The sequence below is a fragment of the Macrobrachium nipponense genome, chromosome 20, assembly GCF_015104395.2.
Source record: "Macrobrachium nipponense isolate FS-2020 chromosome 20, ASM1510439v2, whole genome shotgun sequence".
Lineage (NCBI taxonomy): Eukaryota > Metazoa > Arthropoda > Malacostraca > Decapoda > Palaemonidae > Macrobrachium > Macrobrachium nipponense.
In genome coordinates this window covers 27,710,459-27,730,709 of record NC_061089.1, presented here as the reverse complement: position 1 = coordinate 27,730,709, position 20,251 = coordinate 27,710,459, and the positions used below count along the sequence as shown (strand labels likewise).

Sequence of the window (20,251 nt, the reverse complement as noted above, 5' to 3'; positions counted from 1 at the left end):
TGCACGCGTCATCGCCAATGTTGTGCTATTAAAAAAAATCATCAAAATTTCAGTTTGTTTAATATCTGATCTTGCGAATGAAATATGCAGAACCAGTAGAAGCGCAAGAATTGGTATTCAGGGGCTCATAGCCTGCTAGGTATTGACCCACAAAAAGTAAGTAGCGAAGATCATTTTTTTTTATAGTTATGATGAAGTCTGGATTCGCGTATAATGTAAATCTGCTGTGAAACACCAGTACCTACCAATTCTGAACATTAATATGACCTTAGTCAGAACGCTAGCCGAATATGGATGAACTAAAAAATCGCACCTGTGTTTACAAACACGCTAATAACGTTGCAGATCAATACTCATAATTTAGTTTTCGACACACTAAACTCTCTCTCTCTCTCTCTCTCTCTCTCTCTCTCTCAAAAGGCATAATAATTTGATAAATGCATGTAGATGAATTCTTTAGCACGCGATTTTTTTTCTTTTTATCTTATCTTCGCAAGAGCTGCGTCGAAGAGAGAGAGAGAGAGAGAGAGAGAGAGAGAGAGAGAGAGAGAGAGAGAGAGAGAGAGAGAGAGAGAGAGAGAGAGAGAGAGAGAGAGAGAGATATCTTGATTGAATTTGATTGAGTTATATATCCACTGTCAACTTACTTGATGTCTCTTTGATACTGATCACTTTTCTTTTCTTTCCTTTCTCTTACTTCCCCCGAATACCTGTCACTTAACGTAGCGTAACTTTGGAACCAGCCGCGATGTGTTACGCGTGGTATGCAGGTAACAGTTCCCCGTCAACCTATTACGCGTGCGTATTTCATAGGAAATTGCCATATAACCTTCCGGTTCGCGTTACACGGTTGTGCCAGCGGTTATTTGTCACTGCTTCACTGTAAGCACAGAATCTCCCCAACTTTTGTGGGTGCGTATGTCTGACCCATTCTTTGCCGAATTCTTGTATTAACGTTTGGTTTTCATCTCTAGGGTTACTCAGTCTTCAACAGTTTTGGTTTTATAAACGTCAGTTCCATTATCAATGAGGGAACTGTCTATTTTCACATTTCGTATTATATAGAAATATTAATAACACGTACGTTTATTAAAATTTGATGCACTTGCGTTTAATCTTGAACAATTTTGGTTATACAAAACGTCCAGTATGCCATAGATATATAAAAATTGTTTATGGGGTAAATTCTTATTATTAATAAAGTTAAAATCACTTGGGTTCTCAAAAGATGAATTGTAAAACGCGCAAGGAAAAAAAGGAGCAAAAAAATCCTCTCTAAAGTAAGTGAAGGGGAAATATTACCCGTGTTTAACTTTTTTTTTTTTTTATCAAATCCTCATTCCACGGAACCTTGTATCTGGTAATAGCTCACTTTTATATAACTCGTAATTCGTCTCAAATCGCTGAGAATTTCAGTTTAACAAAAAAGTTGAACAACAAAAATTTATTTACATTTCCTGCAAAGTATAGTGTAACTTTTTTGCCCGCTAGGTAAACCAGATCCCGGCACACTGCACAATTACAGATAATTGTCAGTAAGAAGCACTTCTTTGGTTTATTTCTTAATTACTATATAAATCTGTTTCCCTTTTGGAGGATTTTGCAAGTTAATGCTGCGATGAGATGACAACTAACATGATATTGAACAGTTATGGCATTGAAGCCTGATTGAATGCATGTCACTTCCAGACCTCTGTAGTATTTTAAATACACGTCTCTGAGCCTTAATTCTCTTACTCATGCAACGCTTGCAATTAAGGCAACGAATTCTCTCCGTGGCTCGAGCAAGACCGAGTTGGTTGTGGATCATGAACATGTCCGTCCAGATCCCCAAGCGAGAGACTTGATGGATTGTGCTGTAGGTGGCTTAAGACGGTGAGATTAACCCAGCTTGGGGAAAGCCTTCGCATGTGTGTTTGTGTGCGCATGATTGTGTGCGTGTTTAGAAGGAGGAGTCACTCTTTTAAAAGGCGTTATAGTATATCACACCATCAGTGAAGAACATTTTCCACTCATTATCGTACAATGCCATGTAACAAGGTGCAGCTGGGTCTGCCTGATACCCTTGTACAGTATCTTCTCCCATACGTTATTCTCCAAACTCTTCACATCCTTCCTCGTCTTGTACAATCTTCCTCCACCCATCTGCTATTCCCTCCCAGTCTGGTTCCCCGAAGGAGGATTTTAACAAGTCCAACTTACTCCCATTTCGTGGTATATCTCAGCTACCTTCCAGGACGCCTCTCGCTATCCCACTTCTGGACTTGGTATTTCCCCGGGCCATTGGAGGATGCCCCACTGACCTATCTAGATCGCTTGTAGCTCCTTGGTTCAAGCTCTCTGGATACGAGGACCAGCTTCTGTCTTGAGTGAAAGGGACTGCACCCCGACCATCCTACAGTGCACTTCACGCTCTTAGTTGCTAACTGATGAATGTTTTCACATAGTCTATTTTATATAGACTTCATAAGTACTGTAGGAACTGAGATACTTTCCATTCCACGTGTCTTGACGAGTATTGCATTGAGTAGCGTATAAAATCACCATATCTTTTATAGCAATTTCAGTAGCAGGAACTAGTACGGGTGTCCATTCTTTGAATGAAAGTCTCGACCTCACGATACCTAAGAATGCAGTGAGATCGAGGCACTAAGAACCCTTTGGCTTTGTCGGCCATCTCGTTAATGAGGTCATCTGGAAGTCTCTCTCTCTCTCTCTGAAGAGTTTCTGACTGCTTTTCCTTTTTTCTTTGTTTGCTTATTTCTTATTATTATTATAAATCGACAACTATTGCCTCTCAGAAGTGCAGTCACGCAATGTTATTTCTCATCAAATGTTTTGCAAAAAATTATTTGTCATATAATGTTTTCACAAAAAAATAACTTGTTGCAAAATGCTATTTGTTTTTATATTATATATATATTTTTTTTTTCATAAAATACCATTTTTATGACATATTGTTTAGCTCCTTGAACGTTCGGAACAAATGCTTTCACCGCGCTTACTGAACAATGATGTCATCCTACCAGAAAAGAAAAAAAAGATAAGGAGCAAAAAAAAAAAAAGTTCAACCTGACATGTTGTGGCTGCTAGCCAGCAGTCGGAGAACTGGTCCCTCTGCCCGTAAGTAGAACGTAATATGTATGTTGCAATGGCAATTGCGCCTTTGCTACAATCATTATCGGGTCGATTAGGGGGAGGACTCGGAAATTCGAGGTGCTTTCGCCTTCTTCAGGTAGTTGGCCGATAGAGAGAGCTTTTTCCCACTTTAAGGAGAGATAATACTGTGCAGCCGTGTCTCTCTCTCTCTCTCTCTCTCTCTCTCTCTCTCTCTCTCTCTCTCTCTTAACAAACAAGTGCCGCAAGAGAATAGACCTGCGTTCGGTACCCGAACCAGGCGAGGGAAATGTCCGGACGATTTTTCCAAGATGCTCAGTAGCTCTGCTGACCTAAGTTTTGAAAACCTGTTCGTTAGTCAAACGTTAAAGGTCGCAGGCAGCTTGTGGAGAGACAAAAATGTGTGATTAGTGTACCGTCATATCATAATTAAAAACGGGAGATCCTTAATCTTTTATTTTTTTATGAAATTTATCCTCAGACGGCAGAACATTAGAGAATTCTGTCTAGATTAACTGGAATATCCTTTGACGGTCACTATGATTGTTTGTTTTGATTTAACGTTCGTTTCCCCTCTCGTGGCACATAATCCTATCCTTAATCTTCACCTTTTATGTTTCTTTTACAAACACTTGGAAAGACATACACCTCTGTACGAAGAGGTAGAGGCAATAGTACTTGCAGGAAATTTAATAAATTAATTTAGTGTACCACGTCTCCATCTTTGATATTACAAAAGCGGATTCTTTTCTATTCTTTACTCTTTCCAAAACCCAAACATTTTTTAGCAGACTTTGTCAAGAAAATAGGTTGTAACTCACGTAGCTGAAGGATCTGCTTTTACCAGCTCCTAGACAGGGATCCCATTCATGCAGTTCAGATGCTTACGTACCATAGGATGCAAGACAACATAGGAATCACAAATCGATAGCAGATGCCATTATGGCGGCCTCTTATACACCCACCTTATGCAAGTATAAAGACACGAAGTGCATCTTGATTTAGATTCCTTAAAAACCCCATGCTCCTTCTTTTAATGTATTGGATCTTTAAAAATAAGTATATTAGACAGACTTCGTCAAACTTGGAGAAACATATTCAAATGCCATTTTTTCCAGTTACATCGCAAGTGTGCGCATTGAACTCGAGTGAAGAAGCCTCTCATTTCTTAAGTTAGTGTGTTTCGCTAAGTCAAGGATCCTGACAAGGTTAAAGTTTTTGTAGTGGAGTTCTTCCTTCTCGACAGAATTTTCAGAATGGTACAACCTTTACTCATGTACCAACAAAAGAATTACAGTACCTCTCTCTCTCTCTCTCTCTCTCTCTTCTCTCTCTCTCTTAAAAACAACCACAACCAGGAAATACGACTGCAAGCAGGAAGAACGCAATCATTCAGAAGCAACTTTAGCAGAAGCAGAGGTCATAGCACATCCGGCCTTCAACTCTGCTTGTCAATTTTCCCCTTTCACGTCGTTGTTCCATCGTTAGGGGCGTCTATTCACGAGAGCAATTCAGCACAAGAATGCATTTCTTGGTTCTAAGTTTTTCTATCTTGTGGGATCGGAAATCTGTGAGGATTTTAGTCCTCTTCTACTTAAGCTCTTCACTGGTATCAGAGGACTTGCTTATTTCCAAAACCATTTTTTCTTCTCATTCGTTTGTGCATTTTCAAACTTTGGTCAATTTACTGCGCTAAAGTTTCTCTTCAGCTATTACAGTAAATATGTGTATTTATTTTTATCGTGCTTTAAACGTTGCAGTTCACAATTCTTGGAAAAATTTATTGAATAAATTATTAAAATCGAAAGTAATGTTCATTTATTTGTTCACGGACTTTCTCATTTTCTTACTTAGAACCAAGGAATGCATTCGTGTGCTGAATTGGTCTCGGGAATTGTTCGATTGTATATACTTAGTTACATTTTCAGAGAACTGCGTCCTCACTCGCTCACAAAGTCCATTTTGCTAGCTATAATTTTCCGACGTGGGTGGGAATATGCACATGCCTGGACTGCAGGCTTCATTTCTGTGTCGCGCTAATATCAGTGCTTGATTGCAAGTTATGATACATTGTCCACATCGATGTTGAGCGAATTGCAGTGTGCAAAAAAAAATATAACTGTGAAGCCCCTTGGTATTAGGGATATTGACTTTAATTTCATACGTACTTCCACACTACCGTGTATATCTGCCGAAAAAATGGATGTTTATATTTATCTATCTATACATACTTAAATACTACGTACACACACACACACACACACACACACACACACACACATATATTACATATATATATATACATATATATACATAGATATATATATATATATATATATATATATATATATACATATATATATATATATATATATATATATATATAATATATATATATATATATATTATATATATATATATGTATAGTGTGTTGCATACCATATTCTCTACCTATGTATTTCTCTTCTGATTCCCATATCAGTCCAACCGAGGCTTGATGATTTAAGTTTTATAATAAAATGTCAACGTGAAGTGACGAACATGCCAGTTGTACGAACAAGCGGAAGTGTAAAAACTCAGTGAATTATCTACGGCAGACTGAACGAGGGCCAGTAGATTTGCAACAGTGGGTTGGATGGACAAAAAAGCATGGAATGGCACAGTGACACGCAAAGTATTTCTATCGATTTAACATCTGGATTTAGTTCAAGAGCGAAGGGACACTTACATTTCCGTCCTTCGTCATTTTTTTTTTATTTAGTAAACCATTATGTATTAACTATGTAAGTCCAGCACTTCCACGCCATGCATACCAACAAAGAAAGAGAGAAAGGCTTGTTTATCATAATCAAATGATCGGTCCTACGAGCGAAAGATAAGATACCTAGAAAACTTGCTCATTCCGTCCATGTTTGCTTTTGAAAGTCCTCCTGACGACGTGACCTTCGCGACTAGACTTTTCACGCTCTGTCACGGTCAATAATCCAATCATGAACGCGCGGGGCTCTTTTGCATGCATTACAAGACGCGCGGGGATTCGGAAATGAAGATCAGGAAAGGGATTGTAGTATTAACTTCGTCAATGAATAGCTTATAAATCAAATCACTCTATACTTAAGAAGTAATTCGATTGCTATACGCGTCCTGCAGAGCATAGAGGCAGTACGGCGAATTTTCGCTTTTGCGACTCCTTATAACATGGATGGACAAGTATTCACGTATTTAGTAAAACGGGAAATGTTGAAGACCAAGTAATTCGCAGATCATTCATGTTTTTGTTTTTCCATTGTAGGTCTCTTTGCTGCCTTAAAACATAACATAAAGAGAACACTGATCCTAAAAGTAGACATGACATAAATACTTCAGTGTTCGATTATTCGCTCTCTCTCTCTCTCTCTCTCTCTCTCTCTCTCTCTCTCTCTCTCTCTCTCTCTCTCTCTCTCATTAAAGAAGGCTTCTGTAGGTGAAAAACACACTTACGGAGACAGTTGAAACAAATAAAAGCAAGAATATCCTTAACTTAATTGTAATCAATGTCTCTAACAATAAAAAAAAGCAAAGATCATCATGCGAATTTGCAGAGGGACATTTGCCACAGACCCACCATAAATCAAGAACTATTTTTACTTACATTAGCATGACGTTCAAGAAGTGTATTTTATGTGAGAATCTTCATGTATTGATGATCAAATCCAACGAAGTTATTTTCCAACAACTTGAAAAAATATGAGACACGGATGTTGAGTGACGTAAAACTCCTGTTTACTCGTTAAGAGCAACAGTGAGTGTGCAATACTGTGCATATGCTAAACCGGGAAATCCCGTTCAGCTGGGTTTTTGCAAGCGATGCTGTCACCTCGGTACAAATATGACGAAGAGCAGGAAAACACGAGTGGTCTTCTAGTAAGCTTTTGGAAAAGAACATAAAACACCATTGCCCTCTTACCGTATAGTTGCGAAGAGTATGAAAATGTCATCATCGTGTTAGTATAGTTTACCGGGGAATTTGTCTCCTTCACAAAATAAAGAGAACTTGATTCAACTATAAATAAGTTTCAGAGAAGAAGTAAATGTTTCTCTTACCAAACAAAGTATGAATCTATCTGAAGAACTAATAAAAAGGTAAATGTCTTTTTACAAAATAAAGAACGCGGGATTCAGAGAATAAGAAATGCTTTACCATACAAAATAAAGAGTGACTCATTCAGAGACTGGAAATGTTTAACACCAAATAAAAAAAGAAGAAAAATTAAAAGATTTCAAAGAATAAGAGCAAAACTTTCCTTCCCAAACTAAAGTATGAGTCATTTCATAAAAGAATATACTTGCTGTGTTCTTCATACGAGTGGAATTTCCCGAGCTTAGTTTTATTTCACTAAAAAAAAGGCGACACATAAACAGATTGGGAATCCCCGACGTTGGTTTCATCAGAGGCTATATAGCCCTAACCTTGTAAGACGATATTTCCTTGCGACTTTTACTTCCACCTTCTTTGCTTCAGTAATGAGAAGTGTCAAGCTCTCATTTGATTTGTATATTAGTTTCTTATGACAAATGATCACTTTCACGTTGGAGGTAAACTCGATGCTTGAAATATTACAGAGAATCAAGATTTCAGATTTAATTTCGGTATCCTGACTGATAAACTTTGAATCTGGACTACTGAATAGACCCATTACCGCAATAATAGAAATGACCATTCGTAGACAGCCCTCATTTCCATCCTTCATCCTACCTTGCAAGGTCTATAGAGATACACACTTTATCTATAGACCTTGCTACCTTAAATCTAGGCTGTCATACCTCTTACAACCCCAGAAAACACTGTTAACGGATCAAATCTGCACCATATTCAACCACATTCTCTGACAAATGAAATCTCGCCAGAGCAAATGAAAGGCGCATGCCACCATCATCTTAGATTATTCCGTCTATCCAAAATGAGTCTCTCAGTGTCCATGGCGTCATCATCTTGCAGTTGTCAGCGCTTTTGGACCCAAACTGTAATTGATGCAGTCTGCCTTCTCACCTGCTTTCCAGGAAAGGTTATGTTCTTTGGCATCTGTTTCATCTTATCAGGCGACAGCCTTCCCAAGTGTCCGTCAAAGAAAAATGGCTGCGGTTTGTACATCATGGTGGCAAGGACTTGGTTAACTACTTATAATTACGCGATTGAGGAACGCCGTTAGAGATGGCTTCCAGTGTTGTAGGTTATTTTGGTAAATATGTGATATTGCTGGATTCAAAAGTATTTAAACGATTATCACAAAACATGATCTGTTTAATTCTTTTTTTTTTTTTTTTACATAATACAAATATTTTTCAGCGTACGGCTGAGACGGAATAATTGTTCCACCATTAAGAACAAAAATATGATTGTCATGAACCACTTCAGTTGAAGTTTTCTTTGCGTAATAGAGATGTGTTTAAATCAAAACAAAGCTGAGCAGGAATAGAATCCCTTAAATAATCTAACAACACCAACAACCCGAACCTGTTTGTTTAGAGATGTCAACATTGTCCACCACACGAAGTCGACTCCCTTTCTCTTTTGATTTTTCCCCACTTTTCAAGGTCAGGAATTTTACCCAGAAGACTCCCTTTGTACTTTTCTTTCTAAAGGAAATGCTTTGGGTTGCCATTGCACCAAGGTCACCTCGAATGCCGTACCCCAAGACAGACGCCTAAAGAGCGCGCTGGGACGGATGTTAGTTTACTCACACTCTTCAGTCTCCCTACACCTCGACCCGTCAGGGACTGCTATAGGATATTGGGAATCCCATACGAGGGGATAGCTTGCGCGTTCTACGCGCCTTTTGCTGCATTCTTCTCTAGATAACAATGATGAGGTATGAATAATAGTGCACGCCTTTCAATTGAAGACTGACATTCGGTGTGTATTTGCGTGTGAACGTGCTGCCGTCGTATTGATCAAAGCATCCCGGAGTTTGCTCTTGATCTACATAGACATAAACCGACGCTAGTTGACTGAGATCAGACCGATGAGATAGAAGGTAAACAAAGCCTTTTATGCAGTCTTCTCACATCAGCCCAGACGCATCCTGCATTTACATATAATTTTGCCCTTTACGATGCATAACGTTGCGTAAGGAATGCGAGTATTGCATCTTTATTCAGAGCTCCAAAAGGACACTCGTCCTTCACAAGACATAAGAAGAATCCGTAGTTTTCCATTCATCGCCGCAGGCGTTCCGACAGGGGACTATGGTTTTACTTAGTGGCTGTTAATGTGACAACAGTATGCGGAAATTTAGTCGTTTAGGTGCCGAACTTGTCACTGTTTTAACCCGAGCGAACACCGCCTTCGGCGTGAGACTTGAAGTTCCTCGCGCGTTCGCCAGACTTGCCTTCCTGTTTACCATGCGACATTGTTACGCGGGCAAATGGCTCTTAGGGGCCCTATACTGCGCATGCCGAGGTTCTTCACATCCGCCTCGATTTGCGCGCAATCTGCTGCTGATCTTGAACGATAAGAATAGATTCTCGACATCGGGCATCATCGTCACTGCCCCCACCATTGTTTGTTCTGGAGGAGTTCATTCGGTCCAACAGGTTGATCCTTGTTTATTGTCAAAAAAAAAAAAAAAAAAAAAACCCTGTTGGATCTTTGCCAGGCCATTATGCGGGCACCTTGTATATTTCAACCATAGCTTGCATAAATGCAGAAATTTCAGTATAAAGATTATGTAATCCACAGAAAACATTAAAGCCATGATGGAGATTTAGTACATGAATCGTCTCGTAGCACATACTGTCTTTAGAATGGTTAAGTATTTACGCCCTTGTGAGAGCCATAACAATTCATATCTGTAAATTCGCGTCACACAGACTATTGTCGTTGATGCCAGGAGAGTCGAGAACAAAAATTAATGATGGCGGATACGGCTAAGGGAAGGTATTTCGAGACTGATACCATGATGATATTACGTAAGCCCGTTATGCAACAGTGGGTTTTTTAAAAATATTTCTTTCACCTTCGGCGGGGTTTCTATTTAACAGTTCTGTCTTCTCTTTGTTTCATTGCTATGTGTTGCGGTACTGTTAGTATAGTCTGCATTAACAATGAACACTTAAAATTCAACTTGTGAATGACGAATGTTGCTTAGTAACTTACAGTTGTTTGAGGTGAATGATTATGTTATGGATTATGGCTATTCAAACAGAATAATCATTTATATAATATATATATATATATATATATATATATATATATATATATATATATATATATATATATATATATACGCGCGTGCGCACACTCGTATACTGAGTGTTATAGTGCTAAGGTCGCGATTACTGGGAATCGAGTCTTCTCCCAGGCAGTTGCTTATTCTTCCATTCAGCTTTAAATAAATATAAGCTGAATGAAGAGTAATTGCGTCGGGCTAGCAACCTCACCCCTTAAGACTTGCGAGTGGTATTCGAGTACAGTGAAAAACAGCCCGTTCAGACTTCTGCATTGGGAATGAGTAGCCGAATAATTAACTCCTCTTGATCTGAATTATTGAAACCCGGTAGCACCCTCCGTAGTTTCAAGTGATTATGCAACGTTGCATTTCGACTGACAAAGGAGAGAGAGAGAGAGAGAGAGAGAGAGAGAAATGTTCAGATGTTTCCGAGCACAAATGACTTGTGCTTTTTCGAACTTTTTGTATCTAAGTCACGTTTTCCGAGGCCTTCTGTTCTGTTCCAGTTATAGTCTTCTACGAATCTCTCTCTCTCTCTCTCTCTCTCTCTCTCTCTCTCATGATTTATTGGTCATCTTACCATTCTTTATCACGGCTATTATTTATTTTTCGTCCCTGGGTTTTTTTGTCACATCCATCCGTGTCAGAATACGACAGGGGATATTGTACTCTTCGGACCATAAGTTTTATTTTAGGCACTACAAATTATCGTTTTGTTGCTGTTGCTTTCATAATAATTAATCTTTGTTTTACGCTTGTTTTCACTGAAGTCATTTTATTAGATCACTCTTATTAGAAATTTCCGACTCAAGATATAATTCACTTCTAACAAAAACTCTCCATCACAAAACCAGGAAGATGAACGTAACTTTTTTTCTACCTTCATTATGTGTACTATATAATCATGTTTTACTCGGCTTAATGCGAACCACAACGCCTCACGAGACGCAATGACACGCAGCGTTAAACTGTTATCCAACAGCAAATGAGGTTTCCTGTTGTGCTCCATTGTTTCACGTCCTTCGAATAAAAGTATAGGTAAGAATGTTCGGTAGTTTTTGCTCATGAAAAACACCCCGTGAACATTGTATACCAAGGTCTCATTGTGTTTATTATATAAGTTTAAAAACTGCATGGTACACGCCCATATGCTGGTACTCATGTGTGCAATATGGTTTACGTATATGAATAGTTTTTATTATATGCTATTTGAGTTTATTGAACAGGAGAGCTTATATGTTTCATGTATAAAATGAAAAGTGAAAATAAAAAGCCACACATTAATTTTATGCCGAGGTAGTCAATAGTACGTCAAAATACTTTGATTTATTATCTCTCCTAGTGAACAAATTAACTGTTGATTTTACCGTCGTGGAAAGCAGATGCTGACAAAACAAATAACTGAATAATAAAACTACATTTTAATCCACTGACATGTTCACTCAGAAGTCAGAAGCCATTGAATACCCTTTTGCCATCGCCTTCCCTTCGTCGTCTTTGCCTTTGCCCTAGACCTTCACCCCCGACTGAATTTTTGTCTCGCTTTCTCCAGAAAATTTTGTCGGCGACACGCCCGCCTCTTCCTTCTCCGCCCATGTCACAGCTTACCCTTTTGTCTTCTGTTTCTCCAAAGGTCTAGGTCGCTGTTCCCTTGCATTGCAGACGAAGCGTGACTAAAGGCATGAGAGTTTTTGGGCGTGATAGGATAATGATGCAAAGCGTCGAAATGTCTGTTGATATTTTTGCCTCATAAGGCCCGTCCAGGGTAGGTGGGGGGAGTTGGGGGGCTGTAAGGCTTAGAAGGTATGTTTAGTGGTACATTATATATAGTGCAGAATCGGATGCCGATATATATATATATATATATATATATATATATATATATATAATATAGAGAGAGAGACGACGAGAGAGAGAGAAGAGAGGGCGGGAGAGAGAGAGAGTAGTGTCTGTGTGTGTGTGATCTTGTTAGATTTCTGCTTGATAAGGCCTGTCAGCCAGTTGGATGTTTGCTTAAATAATGAGTGTGTTGAGTAAAGCAGTAGATTGTACTAAAGCAGGCCCATCTGCGTTGCCGTCTCTCTCTCTCTCTCTCTCTCTCTCTCTCTCTCTCTCTCTCTCTCTCCATACTTACCTGTCTGGATTCTTTGACTTTTCTTTACTGTTATTATGCCTTCTCGTTAAAGGACAAAGTATGACTCGGTAGTCTCGTTAGATTTATAATAATGGTAATTAGCAGAAGAAACCTATAGTGCTTGTCATCGGTTACATGAGAGTAAGTCAGCTGTTTTCTTGCGTTTATGACAATCTATTAAGCCTTCTACTGGTTGACCTTGTATATATACAACCCCGAGCCCCATCAGCCAAGAAGGGAAGGAAGGCTGCCCGTCCGATCAACAAGAGAAGGGAGTCAGACGATGAATTTTTCTGGATTCTGGTTCAGCCAATTCTTTGATCCTGAAATAAATCGTTTAAAAAAAAGTTAGTTAATCCTCGCATATTAAGTGAAATTTAGCGCCTGATAAACACATGTAATTCTTGTCAAGTTCTCATGTCCTTGTTATACGACGTGGCATCATTTACTTTTTTAAATATCATCTCCTTCTTTAAAGAATGGATGTTTTCTTTTTCAAAGAATTTAGATTTCAGAAACGAGAGTTCCTTGAGTAACGTCGATATTCAAGGAGTCTTTGGGGGCTACTAAAATCTAATGTTAGTCCGTCACTAAAATAAACAGGCGAGTATCCTGGTTAAGGGTACAATAATGTATCTGGCTATCTGGCATCCAAAGCAGTTTGAGCTGGTGATAACCAGTCGAAACTAAAAGCGTAGGATGCTGACATTGAGGTTTTCCCCAGACTCTCTTATCTGCGTGGATGCCTCCGCAAAGGGTAAAAATCTAAGTAAACATTGATTTTAACTATCTACGCCCATATTTACCTTCTTGGCAACGCCTGTTGTCTCCCTAACGGGATAGGTACGAAAAGGTGAACTCTCAGTAACTTTTTCTTCCAAATTTGTTTGTATTAACGTGTTTTTGTCTTACGCGTGATTTCGTTGTGAAAGGAATAAGAAAAAATCTGCCTTTTTGGACTGATAATTGGTTTTACATTTGAGATCTTCGTGAATGAAAGTCGATGTAGAAAAAAAACGCAGGAAAAAAAAGTCCACTAAATAACATTTTATTATAATAGTTTACTCTTTCATCTTTTCAATTATTAACTCGTTCCTTATTATTCCTTATTTTTATTTTCGTCTTTGACGTGGTATCTCCGTCTCTCTTTAAGTTCGTTTTTCATAAGATTATAAAATCCTCATGTTATCTTTGAAATAATGTTCATTTATGATTCCTTCCTTTGGAATATTCAATTCGCAGCGATGTATTATGTTAAATTTACTTAATTTGCTGAAACGTTAAATCTATTACTAACAGCTATTTCTAAAGAACTCTCTCTCTCTCTCTCTCTCTCTCTCTCTCTCTCTCTCTCCTCTCTCTCTCTCTCTCTCTCTACGCAATTATTTTTTCGTCTTAATAATATAGAAATGATGCATGCGGAAGTAGTCTGTTGTCAGTAACCTTTGACCTCTAGATGAGCTGCTTTTTTATTTTTCAGACAATTACATTTTTTTTTTCACGACACTTAATTGACGAATAACCCAATTAGTGGCCCGAGTCTTCCTCCTCCTCGAGAATGATACCCAGTTTAATCGGTTAACTCTAATCATGGTCAGCAGAACAAACGTGGGAAAGTCTCTTATTTAGAAATAATTATCAACTGCATAACTTTGATGGTTTTGCATGTATAGACAATGGCTTACAATGGATTATAGTTATGAGGTATTGTGTTGTCAGTTAATACGATTAACTGATAATTAAAATCTTCAATTTATCGGCTAACTGAGCATACTGTTTGCCATGAAATGCCCGCGAGTCAACTAGAAACAACATTCACTAAGCATCAAGTGATTAACTAATGATGAATCGTTACTTCGTCATATAAACTGATAATTCTTATGTTGAGGAGCAAATTGAAAAGTGATGAAATAATTCCACCAGGAGTTACGTTCACCAGCTTTTCATGCAATGATCGTCAAGGGTTTCACCAGGAAGCGGAAATAATATGAGAGATTAAAAAGAAAAGGGAAAATTAAGGCACATGACAAATGAAAGTAATAACTGCCGTTATCAAAATGGGTGTGCAAGCAAGAAGAAGAGGCGACCACGGTAGCTGCTTCCACGTAGCGATAGGGAATCAAGGTGGAGAGAGATAGCAGGAGAGATTGGCAGTGGGCACGGGGATATCTGTCGTTGCTGGTCAGATTTTCCTTCTGATAACAACAGAATACTGGCCATTAACAAAGGAACTGCAGGAATCACTCACCCTTATCAGCAGTCTGAGTCCATTTTTCAAATCTTTAAGGAAAGAAGTCCACAGCCTTCCAAACAGGTGTCGTTGTGTTTATGGGTTTTTGTTTTTGTTTATAGCAAATAAACAATAAATTCATTTTGAAATTTTTCTTTTTATTTCGCTATGCTGATTCTTTCTGTTTTTCCTTGGGAGTAATGTGAGTCTCTCGTTACGTAACTGGAACAGCTCCTCTGTTGACAAGTAGTCCGCTACCGAATTCTTCTTCATTGTCTTAGCGTCTTTGTCCTTCGGCGGGAGTTTCCTCTTCCAATTAAAACATTTCCCGTCTGCAACAGTCCCACTGAGATCAATTATCACTCCATAGCACCTAACTTTTGTTGTAGAATCGAGCGTGCAACGGCCTCTTCAACGTAATCTCGAGTGGAGAACCGAGCAAGCATATGAATGAATTCACAGTTCATTATTCGTGGTAGCTCCGAGTCATCGAAGGATGTGCGTGTGCTTGTGATCTTTCAACTGAATGATACTGGGAGATGTGATAGCCGACTCTTTTCCTTTTGTAAGCTTAACGAAATGCTTAGAAGGCTTTATGATAAATTCTTTCACACAGTACTCAGATCTTCAACAGTAATGTTTGTCATCATAGTTATTTTCAAGATTTTTTAATCAATTCGTATTTGGATCCCGTACACTCCATTTACCTCGTGCTTATGAAACCAGCGACTTGCCCCTAGATAGAAGAACTCATTTATACTATACGTTATTTTGTGTAAATTTTGACGCTGTCATTGCCGATGCTTAGAAATCTCATAGCCTCAGTTTTCCTCTGTTTTTTTTTTTCCACGCAAAAACATGTGATTGGAGCAAAGTGATATAGGAGTAACAGGGAGGAGATCGGTGGGAAGTTCTAGAAATTCATGGAAAAAAATACCGGAGTGGAATTCAGACCGAATTTGCACAAGACAGTTGAGAACGGAGAGAAAAAAATTCATCTCAAGTTTAATTAACCTCTCAAAATGAAAAATCTGACTTGAAACCCTTCATGATGGTGATCATGCAAGTTTTTGCACTGTAGGGATGCAAACAAATTGTTCAGGGGAAATGCTTAATTTTGTAATGACAATGGCACCAAAGTGGTGAGACAATTACGAAATCTCCAGAGTGTCATCACACGACATTAGTTCACTTTGCTTAGAGAGTCCGTTCCATCGAAGGCCATGGGAAGGTGGGTTGCATCACAGGCCTTTGCTTGACACATACTCAGTCGTTGCGGTAGCTGCACTGACGTGCGCGTGTGCTCTCTCAGTGCACGTAGCACCGTACTCTCGCACGAATATGTATAGTACATTTATCTCTCTCTCTCTCTCTCTCTCTCTCTCTCTCTCTCTCTCTCTCTCTCTCTCTCACATACGACGTATTCATGATCAATTTTGTTGTATTTGTTTCCGAAATTAGTTCCCATGATCACATGCTCCCCTTCTCTTGGATGTCAGTCTCTGGACCTAAAATGAACAGAATTCCTTAGTTATTTATATTCACATGTAATTCTCGAACGTTCTCCTCGAGAAACTGTGGTAATTCTTATAAATTCATCGAGAGTTTATCATCTGAAAAATCACCAAAGCTTTATTTTCACCAATTCTCATCAAAATACCCTTTTCTCCCTCTGTAGTATGCAGTTGTTGTTTGTGTCCTGTTCTGAAGTTTTCAGTTTATTATTTATTTTTTTTATACTTCGGAAGACTGTTACCTATTAGACTTCAAGGTATACAGTCGCATGTTTTTACCTCTCTCTCTCTCTCTCTCTCTCTCTCTCTCTCTCTCTCTCTCTCTGTGTTTTAGACGGCACTTTTATCATAATTTTGTCATTTCCATTGCTATTTAGTTCTTTCTTCCTTCGTCTTTTGTCCCGACCCATAGACCCTTTTTCTTCACAGATTTTTTTCTCTCACGCCCTTTGTCTATTCGCTCACAATGAGCAGACATCAGTAGCATTCCCGTTTTCCTGTTTATGCAAAACTCCCCTGAGAGTCGTCTGGCCTTCACTGTCCGCCTTCATTCCTTCAGCAGTTCTTACGCTTCGCCACGGCGTGCTGTGTTGACTTTTTCTTTTTTCTTTCTTTTCCTTCAAGGCCTGTCACAACTGCCTTTTCCCACCCTTCTATAGACTTCCTTGTTGGAGGAGGTGCCACCCAGCAAGGTATCCCACTTCGGCCTCGTTGAAATGGCATACTTGAAATGCTATTGCAATTAGGAGTTTTTAGTTATTTTTTTAATGAGTCATTACCTCTGACCTTATTTGTTCATTTTTATTAGAAGAAACAATTATGCAGCCACATGAACTGTTCATCAATGCATTAACCATATGTAACACTTTTAAGCATGATAATAAGATGTTATCATAGTTCAAGTCTCTCTCTCTCTCTCTCCTCTCTCTCTCTCTCTCTCTCTCTCTCTCACACACACACACACACACACAAACACACTTCCATATTCATTTCTCATTTGTGTGTGTGTGTGTGTGTGTGTGTTATAAAGCTACTCTCAAAATTGTCATATACTTATAGGGAATGCACATTCAGAATTTCGGATATTAAATAAGGAATCTGTCATCACAACGAAACCAATAATTTCAATCACTCGCCAAAAAAAAACCTAAATAATACTACGCGTTCAAATCCAGCAGGAAATGGCGGACGAAAATTTTTACTGCTCCTGCAACGTCATTACTAAAATCTTTTATTATTGTTGGGCTCATGAATGGGAGACGAATGCAAATAAACCTCGGCAAACAACGCGCCTTGACTTCTAACGACTTCCTTCTGTAGGCAACGCAAAAACCTGAGGTCTACCCGTTTGGGACTGTAAGGATATTTTGTCTTCACCTGTTTGCAGACCATTTCCAGGTTACTGGAAGTTTGTGCTCGTGCCTTTTTTATCATTGAACTTATTTATTTAGACAAAGGGAGAAGATGACGTCTACCTAAAACAGTGTAAATTTAGTTCAGTGAAGGTCCTTTATACCATAATAATATGGGTTACCGTAAGCTTGTATTTATTCATCCCTGTATTTAGACATACAGCACCCTTGGAGGGAAAGATTAAATAATCTATTTTCTGATATTTTTGGATCTAAATTCATTTAAAATACCTTGAAAATTTGAATAGAAACAAAAATTAGCACAGGTGCGAGCTCGAAGCTCAGCATGGAAAAAGAACATCCCTGGTTTCATTTTCTTTTGAAATTTTCAATAGATGTCAATGAAAGGTGAATCAAAAATCTAAGTAAATCGGAAATGTGACCATCAATTTTCATATTTATCCCTATACTTCTTTGTTCGTTTGTGCATTTTGCTTGTTTGCTCTTAAGATTTCAAATTCCTAAGCCTCTCGTGAAATATTCCTCCGGCGTCATTTTTAAGTATCAGTATGATTTCAAATTCCTAAGTCCCCCGTGAAATATTCCTCCGGTGTCATTTTTAAGTATCAGTATGATAACCGATATTGACGAGTTCAGTAATTGATCTTGGCAGATGTAATGAAACCACATTTTGGAAAGCTAAACGATACTTATTTATCGTGACCACAAACAGTCGCAGGGCTGTGCCACGCCTTCAGGTTTTAACATGGCTTAACTTCGTTCGACGCGCTACAAGACTTTGACAACGACATACAGGCCCATATCATTTTCAATGCAGTCGTCCCATTAGAATACTAGGGTGCGTTAAGGTGTGTCCTCACTACATGTATATGAAACCCTGATTTATTTTTATAACGTCAGGAAATATCATTTAGCATTTTAAGACGTTTCATTAACGTCTTAAATCGGTTGTGAACTGTACTAACAACGAAAAGGATATGGTTTGATCACTTCTGGTTGGCTCGACACATAATTAAAGACAATAATGACCTTTTTTCCTAACTTTAACTTTGTTTCTGGTCTCGACTGGTTATTTTTTTATCTATGATCATTTCATAATTTTATTCAGACCCTGTTTTTATTCCTATTTCTTTGGATGTTGGTAGGGGGGGGGGGGGGGGGGGCGGAGAGGGTTCACGATTTCATTATTCAGTACTTGGCTGCTGTTTTTCTGAACTCGACTGTTGTCTTTGTCTGTCTCTTCTGGGTTGTTGTTTGCCTGTTCTCATGTCGAAGACATAGTAGAGGGAGAGACGGGTGGAATGTCTTCGTCGAAGGTCAGCAGCAGTTTTCTCATGCCGAAGACCCCACAACAAAGAAAAGGGAAGAAGAATAAATGAGAGGATGAAGAACCAAACCTAAGGGACTTTTCTAAATTTGGGGAATTGAGTATTGTGGCCTTCACCTGACAACCCCTCTCATGCAACCGGTAATGAAACGAGTGAAAGTAGCGAAAAAATGCGGAGGATATGGGAGCTTGCTTAAGGTTGTTTATTGGCTGTCGATCGGTTGTGAGGAAGGCGCCTCAGTCAGATGATGTTTATGCAGCAAGTTATATGGTGATGAAATATTATTATGATTCTATATTATTAGAGCAGCAATTGCGAAATGACCAGTTATTGTTATTAATAATGCAAAGGCGCCTTTGAGGGGCCGGTTCCCGAAAATGTTACTCCCGCGGTTGTGAACAAGTATGTTAGGAGGAGGTTGCTAGCCTCGTGCCCTTCTCTACTCTAGCTGTGATCCAACCACAATCGATTGACTATCAGGTGCAGGACCGGTTGATTAGGACAAGAGAGAGCCAAATGGAACCTCTTTCTGATGAGGGGAGCATCAATAACATAGCAAGGAAATCGCATTAATACGAAATACTATTAGCAAGGCTTCTGTTCACTTCTCCATCATAGCCGAAAGCCAAGTGTCCTATGTACTATGGAAAGAGTTACAATTTATGTTTTCAAAATATATAAAAATATCATAAAATATTAAAAACTTTCGCCCCAAAGTTCGCCGCCGATACACACTGGCCTCTTTCATGTTTCTGTTACCTTCAGTTTCTTGCCAGATGTCAAATGTCTGTGAAGTTGTTTCTCATGAATTAGAACTTCTTGCTAATACTTTATTATTTAAAGCTATTTTTTTATTTTACTTTTTTATGTGATGTACAAAAGTTTTAGAATGAGTTAGAATGTTATTGTCTTTGATGCCAATAAAAACTGCCGGCCTTCGAGGGTGTATCCGATTTTCGTGTAAAAAATGTAGTTTTTTTTTTGCCCAATTTTTTTAGTATCTACGAGGTTTTCCCAGGATCCTGTAATTGTCAGATATTTTGCAGGAATGTGCACGTCCTGAGGGCAACATTCGACTCTTTGGTAATAAGATGTGAGAGTTTTTTGCCAACACTGTCCTGGTATTGGTGAAATATTTTGTTTACGCTGTAATTCCTGCCTGTACTATTCTCGCTTTAATATTGAGATCTTTAAAACTGCGTTCGATGTCTTGGGAAGAATATGTAAAGACGTTTATACCGCACATGGTTGTGAAACTGGATTTTTTTTGTTTGTGTAAATCTTCTAGCTGAATTTTTAGAGTTTTGAGGCTATATTCGGCGTCTATTCAGTAATAGCAAAGAGTTT

The 20,251-nt window shown here is 38.6% G+C and overlaps 1 protein-coding gene across 7 annotated transcripts in view; it reads left to right on the top strand.

Moving 5' to 3' along the window:
- Window positions 1-20,251, top strand: part of LOC135223929 (patched domain-containing protein 3-like) — a 151,412-nt gene that overhangs the window by 92,838 nt on the left and 38,323 nt on the right. Inside the window, exon 1 of one of the 7 annotated variants that reach the window (XM_064262875.1) lies at window positions 8,944-8,966. The exons of the other annotated variants lie outside the window; for them this stretch is intronic. Within the exon in view, the coding sequence (XP_064118945.1) occupies window positions 8,959-8,966 (8 nt within the window). The 5' untranslated portion in view covers window positions 8,944-8,958. Of the gene's footprint in view, window positions 1-8,943; window positions 8,967-20,251 lie in introns of those variants that run through there. 7 annotated transcript variants of the gene reach the window in all.